Source organism: Gastrolobium bilobum, unplaced genomic scaffold (genome assembly GCF_033153095.1).
Source record: "Gastrolobium bilobum isolate Gb01-03AN ecotype WA unplaced genomic scaffold, APGP_CSIRO_Gbil_v1 utg1846, whole genome shotgun sequence".
NCBI lineage: Eukaryota > Viridiplantae > Streptophyta > Magnoliopsida > Fabales > Fabaceae > Gastrolobium > Gastrolobium bilobum.
This window is the reverse complement of record NW_026897931.1, coordinates 88,912-108,074: the sequence shown is the minus strand read 5'-3', so window position 1 is coordinate 108,074 and position 19,163 is coordinate 88,912. Positions and strand designations below refer to the sequence as shown.

At 33.6% G+C, this 19,163-nt stretch overlaps 1 protein-coding gene and 2 pseudogenes across 1 annotated transcript; 2 read left to right on the top strand and 1 right to left on the bottom strand.

Annotated features, from left to right (window-relative positions):
• Positions 1–2,021: 2,021 nt before the first annotated feature.
• On the bottom strand, positions 2,022–3,811 carry LOC133311521 (UDP-glycosyltransferase 74G1-like). The gene is made up of 2 exons (XM_061512578.1): positions 3,161–3,811; positions 2,022–2,759 (listed from the first exon to the last, which is right to left on the bottom strand). Exons 1-2 carry the CDS (start codon positions 3,809–3,811, stop codon positions 2,022–2,024), a joined length of 1,389 nt encoding a protein of 462 aa, XP_061368562.1.
• A 2,660-nt stretch (positions 3,812–6,471) lies between these two features.
• LOC133311534 (UDP-glycosyltransferase 74G1-like) lies at positions 6,472–7,849 on the top strand (annotated as a pseudogene).
• Positions 7,850–16,147: 8,298 nt separating this feature from the next.
• Positions 16,148–17,502, top strand: LOC133311523 (UDP-glycosyltransferase 74G1-like; annotated as a pseudogene).
• The last annotated feature ends 1,661 nt before the right edge of the window (positions 17,503–19,163 follow it).

Sequence of the window (19,163 nt, the reverse complement as noted above, 5' to 3'; positions counted from 1 at the left end):
CATACTACTAGAAAATTCACAATCAGCAAGGGAAAAATTCCCTTGCAAAACAGCAAAATTGCCTTGCAAAAATTGCCTGCGACGAAATTTGCAAGGGAACACGGTCCCTCGCTAAAACCCTCGTCACAAATATATTTGCAAGGAAAATTTGTCATATGACAATTCCCTAGCAAATTGCTACGGAAAAGTTCCCTTGCAAAAAAGTAAATTATCCCTTTTTGGTGGCATCGGAAGCATGTGTCACTTTTCATTTAATTTGTACAGTGATGACGACGAGGGTGGTTGGAACAGGAATCTTTCAGACATTTTTCTCTGCTTCTCATTATTGAACAATTTTTACACACACCTTAAATATCAACAGAGTCTTATATTTCCTATGACTAGCTGACATAGGCACTACTGTCACTACATGCACTCAATGTCTGCCATAAAGGATGCAGCGACATATTTAATAATTTTTTTCATGTGCATGATGCGGCGACCAATTTATGCCCTTGTCCCTTTTAAATTTGATTCGTATATTATTTTTGAATTTTGTGAGGGAATATATTCACTCTTTCCCTCGCAATTTGGGAGGGAATATATTCCCTCGCAATTTGCAAGGGAATTTGAGAGGGAATATATTTCCTCGCAATTTGCGAGGGAAATTGTGAAATATCAGTTGCAATTTTTCGATCCTAAATTTTGCGAGGGAACTTCCGTCGCCAATTTTTTCCCTCGCTGCTTCCGTCACAGACTTATATTCTTGCGAGGGATTCAATTTCCCCTGCAAATTGCGACGGAATTGCGACCGAACTGCAAAGGATTCTGCGACGACAATGTAGTAACAGAAATCTTGCCTATTTCCCCCCGCAATTGTTTTTCCCTTGCAAATTTCGTTGCAGTTTGCTAGGAAATTTTTCCTTCGCAAATTTCCCTTGCTATTCGCTACTTTTCCAGTAGTCTGTGATTGTAACTGCGCTTAATATCATACGTAATGATAACAAACCGGTTCTAGAACAGGGTATTACAACTCTCCATCACCGTTAGATTAGAATCTTAACTAACATTTATTATTTCTCTCTCCTCTTGAAATTATGATCTAATGGTATTGGAGAGTAGTAGGTAATTAAGAAAAATTAAATTGCGGGTCGAATATGAGAGGCAGATAGAAATTAGTGACAACAATGGGTGCCTATCAATTATATTTCGTTTGTAAAATAGATATTTTAAAATGGGCTTGTCCCTAAAGAAAAAACAAAGTGAGGGTGTAGAAAAAAGAGTTGAAGAGAGTTGATGATGAAGGCCATGTTTGGGAAACGTGATTGATATTCATATATTTAGGATTAAAGTGGGTGAAACATGTACTAGTATATGTATATAACTAATTTACTGCGTAACAGTTCAAAGCTCAAAATAATGAATTGGACTCTAGGACAATTGGGAGATCTTTTTTTTTTTTTGGTACATTGCCAGGAGGTATCCTCATTCAACCTTCTCCGGGCACCATGCCCTCGGGGTACGACCCGTTTGGGCTAGCCCCTCATTGTAACAGTGGGTGCACTAAGTTTCGCAACCGGAGAAAGGACGAGACTAATCCCTCAACCCAAGATTTTTGGCTTATCCTCTGGCCCCCAAAGATTTTCCAAGAAACTGCTTGAGGCAGAGTTTGATCCCTGCACCAAGCAATCCCTTAGGAGCTCAGCTGCCAACTGAGCTACCCTTGGGGGTTAGAATTGGGAGATCTTAAATATATGGGAAACCTGCTGATTTGTTATATAGCTGGTAAGTGATCCTTCAATGAAAAGCTAAATTTTTTTTTGAGAAAGCAACAGAAAAATATGATACATTCTTTGGAGCAAGCATAAACTAAATAGACTAGGTACAAAATACAACATAAATTAAGCAATAAAGAAGGGCTACAAGCAAGAAATAAAGCTAAATTACAAGCAGAAATGTAAATGAAAGCTGGTAAATTATGACGCACTACGCCTCATTTTACAATGTTTTGATAAAAACTGCTTGGTTTATCAAGAATCAATTTATGGTTCGCTGCATGTTGGTCGTAAATTGACCAAGCTATTCACAAATTCTGTAATGTTTTTATGAGAACTTCCATCCTTATCAACAGCTCTTGCAGCCAAAGTCTTCCATTGCATGGCATTGCTCTTTATTTCTTTGCCTCTCTCACTCTCCATTATTTCGCTTATACAATGCTTCAATACTTCTTGTCTCACAATCCTTTTCTCATCTACTGAAGCTCTGATTCCAGTTTTCCAAACATCCACAATTTGCTTTGCATTGGTGCTCTGATCTGACCAATGTGGCATTGTAACCATTGGAACTCCTAAGCTCAGAGCTTCCAATGTAGAGTTCCAACCACAATGTGTTACAAAACACCCTACAGCCTCATGGGCTAGAACTTTTAGTTGTGAGCACCAAGTCACTATCAATCCCTTCTTTGACTTCTTCTCACAATCTTTGTGGAGCTTACTCTCTTCAGAGGCTCTGACAACCCACAAGAAGTAACGTCCACTATCTCTCAAACCACAAGCTAATTCTTCCATTTTCTCCTCATCGAGCTCTGCTAGACTCCCGAAAGAAACATAAACAACAGACCCTTTTGGCTTGTCATCCAACCATTTCATGCATTCTTCACTCTTGAATTGTTCAACACCATAATCTTGGTCATCTTTAAGTCGCTTGTCCAAAAACATAGATGGTATGGATGGTCCTATGGTCCTAAATTTGGACCAAACCTTCATCGTCCAATCAGCTACCTACAAACAATTGAAGTCACCAACCATTAAAAAATCACTCACCATTAAACCCCGACAAGTAAACACAGAGACAATGACAATTCTTACGTTAGAGAATAGTATAAACCATTTAAAAACCCTCTCCCGCAAGTTTAAATTTTTAGATTGAATTAGTTCTTTACACCTTATAACAAAAATGAATAATTTTACAACTGCTCCAACTTGCCGTCTTAGTCACCAACTATTACATGTCAAAAAAATATTGATTGAATACTATATCTTAAATTCTTAATTCAAAACTTTAACTTATACAGTATTCATTTAGTCCATTCTAATAAAACGTGAAAGAGAAAAATGCAAATCAAAGAGTTATGTATGTGTGAGAGAGTGTAATGGTACGTTACAAGACTTGAGCTGTTTACCTCTTTTTCCATCTCGTAGAATGCATTGCAGAGGATCCAATCAGCTTTGTCAATATTGGAGAATTGGCCCACTGCAAAATCTAACAAAGCTCGATTATCTTCATCTGTAAAGAGCAAGAAATCAGGCAAGTCCCCATGTTGAAGTTTAGGCAATGCAGGAAGGTTAATCTCATTTTCTGTGAGGGGAACTCGAAGCTTTCCTTGTTGAACATGGTAGTATATACTATTGACACACATATTTTGAGTGAGGAATGCAACTCCAACTATCCCAAATCTCTTGGCAACTTCAAGAGCCCAAGGCAAGAATGAATCATAAATAACACAATCAACATGATCACTTGATCTACCAAGTTTCTCTAGAAGCTCAGCAAGAGTCTCTGGCCCTACTTGCCCAAAGCGATCCAAATAGGCCTTGTAGTTCCCTGCTTCTTCAACTCCACCATTGTCAAAACCATCTGAAATGGTTTCAAGTGCAATTGAAGAAGGTATGTTCTGCATGTTCTTGCAGAAGGAACGGGCGGTGACCAGTGTTACTCTCAGCCCTTCATGTTGCAAAAGCTTTGAGAACTGAAGCATGGGATTAACGTGCCCTTGAGCTGGTGATGCCAAGACCATGCAATGCACTCTTCTGGCTATGCTTTTCTTCTCCATTTTTTGATAAACCTCTATCTTTCTTGCTGTGTGTGGGGTGGGGGAAGAGGGGTTAACTTATACTCCACCACTGTGTCCACGTATGTGACAACTTGTATAAGTGTAAAACAAGTTAAGAGCATGTGTTCATTCAACAAAGAACTTGAATTGAATATGCATGTCTTCTAACGTAAGGACTTTTATTAATGTTTGTTGAGTAGGATCTATAGTGGAGGGCGAACATTACCATTGGAAGAAAAGATAGGTACAGACATTGAGTACGAGTTACTAGGTTGTTTTGGATAAGTGAAGCATGACATTAATGTGACCTTGGGCTGGATTGTCCTAAGACCACGCAATGCACTATGTATATGCTGGCTATATACTTTCTTCTCCATTTCTTTGTTTTGTAGGTGAAAAACAACTATATCACTTTTAGGCCTTCAATGGTTTTATATTATAACTCTAACATATCTCCTCAGCACTCAGAATGTTACACCATGATACATTAGCCATCTCACCCAATAGCTCAATCTTGTAAGTGATGAATTTTCAGTGATTTTTATATTATATATATATTTCTCTGATACATCCCTTTGCACAAAACCATTTGAGCTTGAAGGTGAATATTGCATAGACTCATTTTTAAGTTTTCTATATTGTGTTGACTTAATTGCACTATAAAGTGAGGACAATGAGAATCGAATTCCTGATCTCATGACCACATAAACTCTGATATCATATAATACAATCTATCTCACCTAACAAGTTAAGCTTATAAGTGATGGATCTCCAACAGTTTTATATTATTACTATGACAGTAGCGTGGGAGAAGAGAGGTCAACTTACACATCACAAATAACAATATATGCACAAGAAATTATTTACGTGACAACTTTTAAAAGTGTTAATCAAGTTAAGAGCATGTGAGACTAGTGAAAACAATTCTCGATAGGTCTTTCTTTCTTCGAGACTAAATATTGTAAAAATGCACACCCTCGGTTTTGGGTAAAGCTTTCAGAGACAAATTAAAACTCGAATCTTTCAATTTTACCATTTGAGTTGGTCTTAGGCGCCGTATAAATCCATTTACATAGATTAGCTTCAACACGCTTTTCTCATTTAAATTTTATAAAATTTAAAATCTAGTTAATATTTTACTGCACAATATTATTTTAATGTTAAATATTTTTTAAAATTTGATTAAATGTTGATCACAAAATTATATATCTATGAACGTTTGATTTATTTAAAATTTAGTGTATGTGCTCATTAAGATAACATCACATGATTCAATAATGGGAGTAGATCCTCTCATATGCGCTAATTAACATGATCATGTCATGTTGGGCAATCATAATCATACATGAGTGAGTTAATGGTGATAAAAGAGCAGAGAAAAAATATAAGGATAAGAAGTTACACAATCATCACCGTTGATTTAATTATTAATGGTTAAGATCCTCGCACATGACATGATCATGTTAAATTAAACATGAGAGGATCCGTTCCCTTCAATAATAGATTTATTAAATTTACATTTGACAAATTACACATTATAAATGCATGAAATTACTAAGTGAACCTTTACATATATAAGTCATAAATAAACATTAAACTCCGCCCCTTGGTTAAATTAGAATAACTTTGACTAGAGACTTCAAGTGTTATTCCCAAACCAGGACGTGTCCTTTACGTTACTATCGCGGTCAACCTCCATGTTAAGCCTTGTGTCAGACCCTTAAACATGATTAGGAGAATTATTAAAGAAGCAATCCTACCAACACTCTCGCCCGTGTATTTTGTTGATTTAACTTACTATTTATGATTAAATATATTGAAATCTTCTTTCACCTTTCTTTTTCTTTTCATATTACCAATCTTGTCTTTTAATAATATTCCCAATTAAGTAAGAATTTAGGCAACTCACTTAAATTGTTATTTATCTTTCTTATTTAATAATAAATCTACTGTATCAGTATTCAGACAATATTGGAGGGAAAAAAAAAACCTGAATCTTGAATTAATAGTTCAAGTAGATATATAGGAAGGATTAAGAGGCAGTCAAATAAATGATTAAAATAAAATTTTTTTATTAAGAGGAGATTATATTTATAATTTTTTTTCCTAACAATTTGTTAAAATTGTTTTTGTTATAGTTAGATCAAAATTAAATTAATGGTTACACAATAATATTCAATAAAAATGTTGATTTGATTTAACATAAACCCTAAGTTCTAACAAAATAATTATACGAGATTATAAGAAAAAAAATATTGTAAGTGTAACCTATCACTTTTACTAATATATAAATTTTACTATTTGTGTAATGAAAATAGTATTTAATTGTCTGTGCACGCATCTTTTCTTCCAAAACGGAGTGACACTCATTGTCTGTGCACGCATGTTTTCTTCCAATTGTAATGTTTTGACCCTCAAGTAGTGAAGTAGATCCTACTCACAAGTTACAACAATCATTAATAAAAGTAATAACATTAAAACACACAAATTCAACTGAAGTTCTTTGGTTAATGATCACATGCTCTTGACTTTTGAATTACACTTTTACAAGCTGTCACACAATTTCTCGTGCACAGATGGTTATTTCTGAAGTGTACATAAGTTCATCCCTCTTCCCCCACCCCAGAGAGTAAGAAACATAGAGGTCTTTCAAAAAGAAAATGGAGAAGAAAAGCATAACTAGAAGAGTGCATTGTATAACCTTAGCATATCCAGCTCAAGGCCACATTAATCCCATGCTTCAATTCTCAAAGCTTTTGCAACATGAAGGGGTGAGAGTAACACTGGTCACCGCCCGTTCCTTCTGCAAGAACATGCGGAACATACCTTCTTCAATTTCACTAGAAACCATTTCAGATGGTTTTGACAATGGTGGGGTTGAAGAAGCAGGGAGCTACAAGGCCTATTTGGATCGCTTTGGGCAAGTAGGGCCAGAGACTCTTGCTGAACTTCTAGAGAAACTTGATAGATCAAGTGATCATGTTGATTGTATTATTTATGATTCATTCTTTCCTTGGGCTCTTGAAGTTGCCAAGAGATTTGGGATAGTTGGAGCTGCATTCCTCACTCAAAATATGTCTGTCAATAGTATATACTACCATGTTCATCTAGGAAAGCTTCAAGTTCCCCTCACAGAAAATGAGATTACCCTTCCTGCATTGCCCAAACTTCAACTTGGGGACATGCCTACATTCTTCTTTACAGGTGTAGATAATCCAGTTTTGCTAAATTTGTTAGCTGGTCAATTCTCCAATATCGACAAAGCTGATTGGATCCTTTGCAATTCATTCTACGAGATGGAAAAAGAGGTAAACAGCTCAAGTATTCTAATACTTTTAGACTCACACACACACACACTTAATTCCATTTGATCGTATGTCCTTTTTTATTTCCCCAATAAGTATTTTTTGACGTGTAATGGTTGGTTACTACAAATTACTTGTAGGTAGCCGATTGGACGATGAAGATTTGGTCCAAATTTAGGACCATAGGACCATCCATACCATCTATGTTTTTAGACAAGCGACTTAAAGATGACCAAGATTATGGTGTTGCTCAATTCAAGAGTGAAGAATGCTTGGAATGGTTAAATGACAAGCCAAATGGGTCTGTTGTTTATGTTTCTTTTGGGTCTATGGCAGTACTCGATGAGGAACAAATGGAGGAATTAGCTTGTGGTTTGAGAGATAGTGGAAGTTATTTCTTGTGGGTGGTGAGAGCCTCTGAAGAGACTAAACTCCCCAACAATTTTGAAAAGAAGTCAGAAAAGGGCTTAGTAGTGACATGGTGCTCACAACTAAAAGTTCTAGACCATGAGGCTGTAGGGTATTTTGTAACACATTGTGGTTGGAACTCTACATTGGAAGCTTTGAGCTTAGGAGTTCCAATGGTTGCAATACCACATTGGTCAGATCAGAGTACCAATGCTAAGCAAATTGTGGATGTCTGGAAAACTGGAATTAAAGCTGCGTTTGATGGGAAAAAGATTGTGAGAGGAGAAGAATTGAAGCATTGCATAAGGGAAATAATGGAGAGTGAGAGAGGCAAATTGGTGAAAAGCAATGCCATGCAATGGAAGACTTTGGTTGCAGGAGTTTTTGCTAAGGATGGAAGTTCTCAAAAAAACATTTCAGAATTTGTGAATAGCTTGTTCAATTTACTACCAATATGCAATGAACCAGAAATTATTTCTTGTTGACTGATTGTTGGGGTTCACTGTGGTGCTCCATTGCAATGATGCATGGTACGTTATTAGAACATTGTAAAATGACACGTAGTGGGTCATAATTTACCAGCTTTCCTTGGCATTTCTGATTGTACTTAGCTTTATTTCTTGCTTATGTTGTCTTTCTTTATTGTTTTATGTTGTATTTTATTCCCTAGTTTATGCTTGATCCAGCTAATGTATCACATTTTTCAGTCGATTTCTCAATTAAATTTTAGCTTTTCGTTGAAGGTTCATTTAACAGTTGTAATGAACCAATGCCTTTGTTTAGAAAACTTCTTCTTTTTTTCTTCATAAACTAAAACATAAAATAAAATTTGTTTGGTTATCTATTGTTTAATTGATTGTTTCAAAAACTTGTTCTTCATAATTCAAAACATCTAAAAACTTGTTCTATAATACATTTTGGATGTTTTGAATTTTAGAAAAAGTGTTTGTCATTTTAAATCACACAAACATAAAATTAGATTCGGTTTAATTTACACAAAATCAAACTCTCAAATTGACCAATCCAATGATTGATCATAGATTAGTAATCAAATGACAAACAGAATTCAAAATGGTCAAGAGTAATTGATAAACAATGCAATTCCAAACAAGTTTGCAGAATTGAAAAACACAAATTGATTGCTAAGAAACCAAACAATGGCAGCTAGCAAACAAGTATATACTAAACAAAATTTAAATATTGCAATATGATGCAGCAACAAAAAACTGTTATTCAAATATGTCAAAATTTTGAACATATAAAGACTGCAAATCATATGCCGAAATGATCCAAATATATATGTATTTATGAATCAATATAAAGAAAAGGTTCATCTTTTCTGCAGTAAATGCAGAAAAGTTATTTGCATTGAGCCCAAAATAACGTTGTTTTGGGACGAAAATCAAGGTATTTTTGTAATTGTAATTTATTTCAGGGTTATAATAGTCTTTATAATTATAATTTTTAATATTTTAACACCAAAACGACTTTGTTTTGGGAGTAAATGCAGATAACTTATATGCAGTAACTGTAGAAACATTTTTCTGGTAAAGAAATGAGAATAATTAGAATAAAAAGAAACGAAAAACTGTATATTTTTAATGCAAATACGTTAACTTCCCATGCATGTAAATCTTTTGTTGTATCACATGACATAAAGTTATGTTATGTCACCCCAAAATTATGTCGTTTTGAGAGTTAGAGGAATTAATGAAGGGTGTTTTGGTATTTTTATTTGTTTATATATATATATATATGATTCGATTTTTCTATAACCGCTTTACATGTAACAGTGACAAATTATAACCATATATATTGGTTAAAATGTGGAGAATCATAACCATACACCTGTCATTGTTGCATGTACAACAACTTTAGATATGATTTTACCATATATATATATATATATATATATATATATAGAGAGAGAGAGAGAGAAAGAGAATGGTTACGTTTACAACTTTTTTTGTTTACAACTCTTGCAACCTCAACTATGTACTTTGGAGAGTACAAATACTTGAGAATGTATTCCCGGGAATACATAGTTGAGGTTGTAAGAGTTGTAAACAAAAAAGTTGTAGACATAAATTGACCCATATATATATATATATATGAGAGAGATTATATTTACAACATTTTTTTCTCTTACAACCATTTTATGGTTGTTGGATCAAAATCAATCAACGATTACAAAATAATATTAAATGAGAGTCGTTGATTTGATTTTGATCCAACAACCACAAAAAAAAGTTTATAAATATAACTGTTAGGTAGTATAGATCAGAGGATCAATATCGTTCTCAGGGAACAGTTGATTTTAATTCCTTTTTTTTGGTTCTATTTATTAATTATTGGATTATAGTAATCTCACTTTTAAACTAAAGAATTGAATGAAATTGGTTTTGTAATTAAAACTGGATTAACAAATGGAACTAAAATGGTTAAGTAACAAATATCAACAATGAAAAGATTCTGGAATTCTCAATTCATGGACTTCTCTAAAGCAATTTGCATCCCTGCATTTTATCATTGCTAAGGCACTTTAATTATAAAATTTGAACTACTAAAACTATTTCGCTAGAATTTCCTAATTCCAGTTTTAATCCCCAAAAGAATCCTTTCCCAAGGTCTTTTGAATCTTTATACAAAAATTGTCAAATTCCTCCTCTGGTTATCCCTAACCTAAAGGGTTCAATTAGCAAGAATGCATTCACTTGATTTCCCAATCATAGCTTATGCAAGAATGTTCAAGAATCTTTCCCAAGATTTCTTGAAACTAAAAGAGTTGCTAATCAAATGAGATGAAAAGATGCATAAAGTGTTTAATAAAAAGAGGGATTATCTACTCATCTTGAATTCCAGAAAAGGAAAAATTAGCTACCCATTTCAAAGAACAAAATTAAATATTCTAAATTTGAAGTAACATGCGTTACCGAATGCAAAAAGAGAAAAGAAAAATAGAGTTCAATACAGACCAGTATTTCCAATATTAGAATTCCTACACTAAAGCTGGGAAGAACTTGCATAATTGGAGAGAAACATAGGTTGCATGCAAATCCTTGATATCTCCCAAGAAGATGCGTTGCCAGTGCCCTTCGAGTTCAAGAACTTGGAAACTTTACACTCAGCTTACAAAGTTTCAAGACTCTCAAAAGAAAACAAAAAACTCTTCACAGAAATTTTAGAAAAACTAAAAACTTCAATCTGTTGATTATAACCCAAAAAGATACCTATTAACTAAAAAAAACTAAAACTAAAACTAAAATTAAAATGCTAGTTGTCCATCCATCTTCTTGTCCATCCAATTGTTCAAATTTGTTTTCACTTCCAAAGAGTTGGCCCACAAATCACTTTTACTGCAAGAAAAAAAATGATTTAAGTGAGTAAGTCATCCTTTTAGCACATTTTCTCATTTTTTACCTTGTTGGGCTGAATTGGTGTTACTTGACCCAATATCCTACACTTGTAACCATTCTTCAGCCCAAATGTTATAAAGATAAGTCCATTAAAATAAACATAATTCATTGCTAACAATAACCATCACACACATGAGTTAAACTTTTCTGCTTTTACTACAGAATTATTTTGTCTGACACACTCAGATAAAAGCAATGTTATTAGAACCGGACCGGTCATTGACCCGGTCGAGGTACTGGGTCATTGGGTCAATGGTTCAACCGGTGGATCACTGGTTGAACCGCATGAACCGGGTATATATATAAATTTATATTTTATACTTAATTATATAATAAATATTTTAAATGGTGCAATTCAAACAATAACCTGATGTAGTCTAGTGATAATTACTATATTGTCTATCCTCAATGTATGGAGTTCGATTCCTGTTAGATGCAATTTTTGAAATAATTCTATTAACTTAACAGTTATATAATAAGTATATTAAATGGTGCATTATATTTAACAAGTAATGATAGCGTAGTGGTTCAAAGGTGCGCTCCTCACATCAAAGGGTTGGGTTCGATTCTCACTTGGTGCAAAAATTGGAATATTTTGTAACTTATTTTAAAAAACCGGTTTAAAGGTAAAACCGGTACCGGTTTACACCGGTTCAACCGCGGTTTATGACCGGGTCACCGGGCTGATACCGGGTCGAATGCTTAAACGGTCCAATACTGAAACTGGACCGGTTGATGGGCCGGTTTCCGGGCCAACCGGTCGGACCGGCCGGGCCGGGCCGGTTTTAATAACACTGGATAAAAGTGAGTGAGTCCCATTGTAAAGAAAAGAGAGAGAAAATTTTGATGGAGCCCACTCACTTTTATGTAAGGGTGTTCATTAACTGATTCAAACTGTAGTGACCGAACCGAAAAAATGATAACCGAAAAACCAAAAACCGAAAAAGAACTCGCATATTTTAGTTGGATTGGATTGGTTTTCAGCTTGGTTGGCGTTGCGATTTTGGCAAGTATACCGATCGTTTCAAGTAATAAAAATGTGAGTAGAGTATCGTCCTACGAGGATTAATGCACCAAGTATTATTTATTCCCTTTAATTTGGACAAATCAATTTGCGTAGAAAGAATAATTTTGAAAGACAAAATAAAAATAATTATAATTAATAATAAATTCAGATTAAGAATAAAAATGAGTAAAGACGAATTAAGACTTTAATAACTAAACTATAGCTAGAAATTATTTCACCTGAGATCCTCCTAGATTAGTTTAAATTAAATTCAATAATAATTCCTCACAGATATTTCAGACAATTCATCTTCTAAAAATAGTTGGTTAAATCCTAATGTCTTAGTGACTTTAACCTTTTGTTTTTTTTTTTGGAAATAAGTGACTTTAACCTTTTACTCTAATTAGAATCGTAATGTCTTAATAATTCCTCTTAGAATAAGCATTTGACATAATGAATTATGAAGTCTACAACTCAAGCAAGCCTATGTCTAGATCATGCAAGAACTGTTATTTTATCCCTGTCAGGATTAAAACCCCAATATGTCTATTGTGAGCTCTAACCCTCAAATCCCTATAAGAGTGGCCAATTCATACAAGGACATTGAAATTCATGCAAGGTAAAAACAAATAACTGAAATAATTTATTAAAGAAACAAATTCAAACCACAAATAGGATTCACATCGGATCCATAATACTAACTACAAAAACAAACTAGCCAGACATAGTTGGCTTAAACAAAATAAAGCATGAAAAAGAATTAAAAGAAGTCATGAAGAAGAAGAAAAAGAATCAATGTTGCTCAATCTCCTTCAAGCTTCTCTCTCCGAAAATATCCATCTCTCGCTCTTGCCTTCTTCTCTCTCTGTTGCAGAATGTGCCAACCTCTTTTTGTTTCCAAGAATTGCCTTTTTATAGTGACAAAACCATATCTTTTAATTTTTCATAGTATCTTCAATGAAATCTTTATTAGAATCTCCAATCATATCTTTAATCAAATCCTTAAAATCTTTTCTTTTATATTTAAAGGAAAACTTTCCTTAAAAATATTCAAGGGAATATTCAATATGAACTTCAATGAATTATATGATTCAGAAATCCAAAGCAAATTCACTTCTGCTCTCCAATTTATCTTTTTATTGAGATGAAAATTACTGCAAAATATAAGAATTTTTATGAGAGTATTAGTGAGAATAAAATAACACTTTAATTATAATTCTCATAACTTTTAATTACTTTTATATCAATTTCATGCTCATATTAACATTTAATACATAATAAATTGGAGACTCATCAGTTGGTGAAAATCGATCCAATCCAAACTGATCCAATATATTATGAATTTATTATTTTTGAAAGATGATGACTTGGAATCTTGTTATTTTGTAGACTTGAAATCTTGGATGTTATTGATAGCAAACTCTCTTGTTTTAGTTTTTTTTATTGTATATTAATCTATTTTAACTCTTCACGAGTTTTAAGACTTGTCTTAGTTTGAAGACTTGAATTTTACAGTGGTTTGTAATTTTGAATTACTTTATTTTGATATAACTAGTGATTGGTATGGTTGAAATTTTAGGTTTTTTGAAATATATGTATATGAATGTCATGGAAAAGGATTTATAATGATGTATAGTGTGGCACGTAGCCTCTTGAAGTATGAATCCATGAATGGATTCTAGGTCCACTATGGTTAGACTGTTGGATATATGTCTATACTGGTTTTCTAGTTTACAGTATCATGAATAAATGTGGGATATTATCCTTGTATTGTCTAGATTACAGTCGAAATGTTGTCCGTAAGATTCTATTCGAGATGGTACATGATTTCATATTCAGTTAGTCATTGACCATTAATTATGGTTTACAAAGATTCAAATATTAATACTGTGTAGGTATGAGACTGTACAGTTAGGAATAATATGGAAAATACAATATGCATTGCAATATATAAAGAACACAAAGGAAAAAGTTAAGTCACACAATTACAAAGAGTAATAATGATACTTTTATATGAAAGTCTTCCACTTAAGAATTTAATTATTTCGTGCTAAATACCATAATGCATGTAAAATAATTGTTTGCAAATGGGGCGTTACAGCCATCACCACCACGTCATCGTCGTCATTGCCAACCTGCCACCACCTATACCATCGCTTCCACCACAATCAAATTTGCTCCCATAATTTGTTTTCACATGTCAATTTTAGTAATTTTATAGATGAAAAGAGATTTTTAATTTTAACATCCAAAAAATATATTTTGTTAAATGTTTTTGATGTACTACATCTTTCTAAAATAAGCAAAGGCATACAAAGTTCTTTTTTAAAAAGTTTATCCAAACAGAACTTTAGTTTTATAGACTCATTTACAGTGTATATGGCTAGCTCCGATACGCTTTTCTCATTTAAATTTTATAAAATTTAAAATCTAGTTAATAATTTATTGCACAATTTTATTTTAATGTTAAATGTTTTTTAAAATATAATTAAATGTTGATCATAATATTATATGTATATGAATGTTTGATTTATTCAAAATTCAGCGTCCGTGCTCATTAAGATAACATCACATGATTCAATAATATATTTATTAAATTTATATTTTACAAATTAAAAATTATAAATGAATGAAATTACTAAGTGAATCTTCATATATATAATTCATAAAAAAAAAAAAAAAATTAAAGTCCGCCCCTCGTTAAAGTGGAATAAATTAGACTAGACACTTCAAGTGTTATTCCCAAATCAAGGTTAGGGTTAACAATTTTTAACACGACACACACTAAAAATTTATATTCAGGTTGGCAAAATATGATTTGAAAAAATTCATATCGTGTCGCGTGTCAATTTGTAAATTTGAAATTGACCCAAATATTTTATAAATTATTTGTGTTGGGTCGTGTTATAAACATATTGTTCATGTTTTATCATCTCATATCGACTCACATAATAAATAATATAATTTGTGGTTAACAGATTATTCATGTTGTGTTATTAATCCACAAAATAAGCGATAATTTGTGACATCGCGTGTCAATTCATAAAAATTTCGTGTTATTTTCGTATAGAGTATATTCACATTCATATCGAAATCGGTCGTGTCGTGTGTCAGGTTGTGCGGACCGACATTGTCACCAGGACATATGCTATACGTTACTATGGCGGTCAAACTCCACGGTAAGCAATGTGTCAGACCCTTAAACATAATTAGGAGAATTATTAAAGCAGTAATCCTGCCAACACTCTCGCCGTGAATTCTGTTGATTTAACTTACTATTATATTATATATTGAAATTTTCTTTCGCCTTATTTTTATATTACCAACCTTATCGTTTATTAATATTCCTAATTAAGTAAAGATTTAGGAAATTCTCTTAAATTATTATTTATCTTTCTTATTTGACAATAAATCTATTGTATATTTCAGTATTTTATTACAGGACAATATTGAAGGGGGGAAAAAATCTGAATCTTGAAATAATAGCTCAAGTAGATAGGAAGGATTAAGAGGATCAGATAAAAGATTAAAATAAATTGTTCTTTTATTAAGAACAGTTTGTAATTACAATTTGTTTTTCTAACGATCTCTTACAATTATTTTTTGGTCATAATTAAGATTATAAGTGATTAAATTGTGTAATGAAAATAGTATTTAAATTATATTATTGACAAACAAAGCGGCGTAGTCTGTGTAATTCAAACAAATCTTCTGTGCATCGGATATATTGGGTTTTTGATGTATCTTTCATTCACAATATGACATATATTTATTTTTATTAAATTATTAATAAATAATTTATTTTAATACTAGCTGAGAGAATAATTATTAAAAATAAGACACATATTACATTGTAAGTACAAAATGCAACAAAAATTCAGCACCGAAGAAATAATCTTCGTGAAACTCAATGTCTGTGCACGCATCTTTTCTTCCAACTGTAATGTTGACCCTCAAGAAGTGAAGTAGATCCTACTCACAAGTTACAACAAACATTAATAAAAGTAATAACGTTAAAAGACACACAAAATCAACTGAAATTCTTTGGTTAATGATCACGTACTCTTGACTTTTGCTTTACACTTTTACAAGCTGTCACATAATTTCTCGTTCACGGATGGTTATTTCTGAAATGTATATAAGTTCATCCCTCTTCCCCCACCCCACAAAGTAAGAAACATAGAGGTTTGTCAAAAAAAAAATGGAGAAGAAAAGCATAACTAGAAGAGTGCATTGTATAGCCTTAGCATATCCAGCTCAAGGCCACATTAATCCCATGCTTCAATTCTCAAAGATTTTACAACATGAAGGGGTGAGAGTAACACTGGTCACCACCCGTTCCTTCTGCAAGAACATGCAGAACGTACCTGCTTCCATTGCATTTGAAACCATTTCTGATGGTTTTGATAATGGTGGGGTTGGAGAAGCAGGGAGCTACAAGGCCTATTTGGAACGTTTTTGGCAAGTAGGGCCAGAGACTCTTGCTGAACTTCTAGAGAAACTTGATAGATCAAGTGATCATGTTGATTGCCTTATTTATGATTCATTCTTGCCTTGGGCTCTAGATGTTGCCAAGAGATTTGGGATAGTTGGAGCTGCATTCCTCACTCAAAATATGTGTGTCAATACTTTATACTACCATGTTCATCTAGGAAAGCTTCAAGTTCCCCTCATAGAAAATGAGATTACCCTTCCTGCTTTGCCCAAGCTTCAACTTGGGGACTTGCCTTCTTATTTCTACTATACACATGTACATAATCTAGTTTTGCTTGATTTGTTAGTGGGTCAGTTCTCCAATATCGACAAAGCTGATTGGATCCTCTGCAATTCATTCTACGAGATAGAAAAAGAGGTTAGCAGCTCAAGTCTTGTAACACTAACTCCTTTATTTGATCTTATGTTTTTTTTTCCCCAATAAAATATTTTTTGACACGTAACGGTTGGTGGCTACAATTTGTTGTAGGTAGCTGATTGGACGATGAAGGTTTGGTCCAAATTTAGGACCATAGGACCATCCATACCATCTATGTTTTTGGACAAGCGACTTAAAGATGATCAAGATTATGGTGTTGCACAATTCAAGAGTAAAGAATGCATTAAATGGTTAGATGACAAGCCAAAAGGGTCTGTTGTTTATGTTTCTTTCGGGTCTATTGCAGTACTCGATGAGAAACAAATGGAGGAATTAGCATGTGGTTTGAGAGATAGTGGAAGTTATTTCTTGTGGATGGTGAGAGCCTCTGAAGAGACTAAACTCCCCAAAGATTTTGAAAAGAAGTCAGAGAAGGGCTTGGTAGTGACATGGTGCTCACAACTAAAAGTTCTAGACCACGAGGCTGTAGGGTGTTTTGTAACACATTGTGGTTGGAACTCTACATTGGAAGCTTTGAGCTTAGGAGTTCCGATGGTTACAATGCCACAATTGTCAGACCAGAGCACCAATGCAAAGCAAATTGTTGATGTCTGGAAAACTGGAATCAGAGCTGCATTGGATGAGAAAAGGATTGTGAGAGGAGAAGAATTGAAGCATTGCATAAGGGAAATAATGGAGAGTGAGAGAGGCAAAGAGGTGAAAAGCAATGCCATGCAATGGAAGACTTTAGTTGCAGGAGTTTTTGGTAAGGATGGAAGTTCTCAAAAAAACATTTCAGAATTTGTTAATAACTTGTTCAATTTACTATCAAGATGCAATTAACCACAAATTATTTCTTGATAAAACAAGATAAACCAAGAAGTTTTTATTTATTGTTGACTGATTATTGGGATTCACTGTGGTGCTCCATTGCAATGGTGCATGGTACGTTATTGGTGTTGGAGTTAGCAATATTTAAGGAATATTATTTGTAAATATTTAAGATTCTGATTGTGATTACAAAATCATTAATTGATTTTATTTTAATTAGAAAATCAGGGAGTGATTTTAGGTCAATCAATTACTTGATTTAGACCAATTTCTTTGAGCTGCAGATTGTGACATGCTATCTATATTTACATTGTATATATATACCAGGAACAGTAGTGGAACAAAGATTTCTTTTTCAGCCTTCATATTCTTATTTTCTATACGGTATCACGAGCAGGAATTTGAACCTGCCTACGCCGCTAGCGTATAATTATTTTTAACCCTTCCCATTCTCCCAACCCTTAGTTTCGACGATGGCACATTCTTTTGTTGTAAGAGAAACCTCAACTACAACCTCCCTTCTTGAGAACCTCACAACTAGACTTACAAACAAGCGAAGATGCTCACATCGTCCGAATTTCCTCATGGTACTGGTGCTATGGTGTCTCAAGGACGTAGACAAGGTGGGTCTGACCCTTCATTACAGATGACTAAGCAAGGTGGATGATGCTCCAATACTGGCTCTCGAATTAAACAATCATTAGGGACCTGCTCACATTGTGGCAGCACACGACACCTTTAAGACACATGTTTTAAACTCTATGGCTACCTGGATTGGTGGAAGGACTACAAAGCATGAAAGGCTGGGGGTGTTAGCAGTGGTAGTGAACAAGGCAAGGCATCATTGACTACAACTGCTTTTAGGGAACCCGTCCTCTCCTTGGATGAGGCACCCCATACATCAGAGTGACTTAATGAAAAAGGTACATCATTTCCATTAAAACTAATTGGGAAATATTCCCAATGGCTTTTAGCCAAAATACACGTTTCACAACTAAATTCAAACTCCTTTAAATTAACAATTAAATTTGGAAACAATTTTTTTCAAATAGCCAAATGATGGATTTCCTAAACGTCTATGCCAAAGCCAAATTTCCTTCTCTCTGTTACTAGAAGTACCCTGAACATGATGAACTCTTCCCATGATGAACGTCTAACAATGAAGAGGGAAAATGAAGGAGAATAACTAAGAGGGAAAATGATTCGAGGGAAGAATGACCACCGACAAAGGAGAAAAATGTTCTCTAATCGACGAAGACGGAAAGAACGTCGACAACAAAGGAAAAGAATGCTATCTGCGCAACGAAGAGGGAATCAGATAGTTGTTGTTCTGTTGTTGAATATGTTTGATTTTAGAAAACAAAATAATTTTTTTTTTTTTTAAATTTTAGACCAAAACAACGTAGTTTTGTTTAGCCAGAGATAATGTTATTTAAAGTGGCTGTAGAAATATTTTTCCTATATATATAATGTAGTCCATATTCATAATTTTTTAGTCATTGAAATGTAGATAATATACAAGTTCCTTCGACTT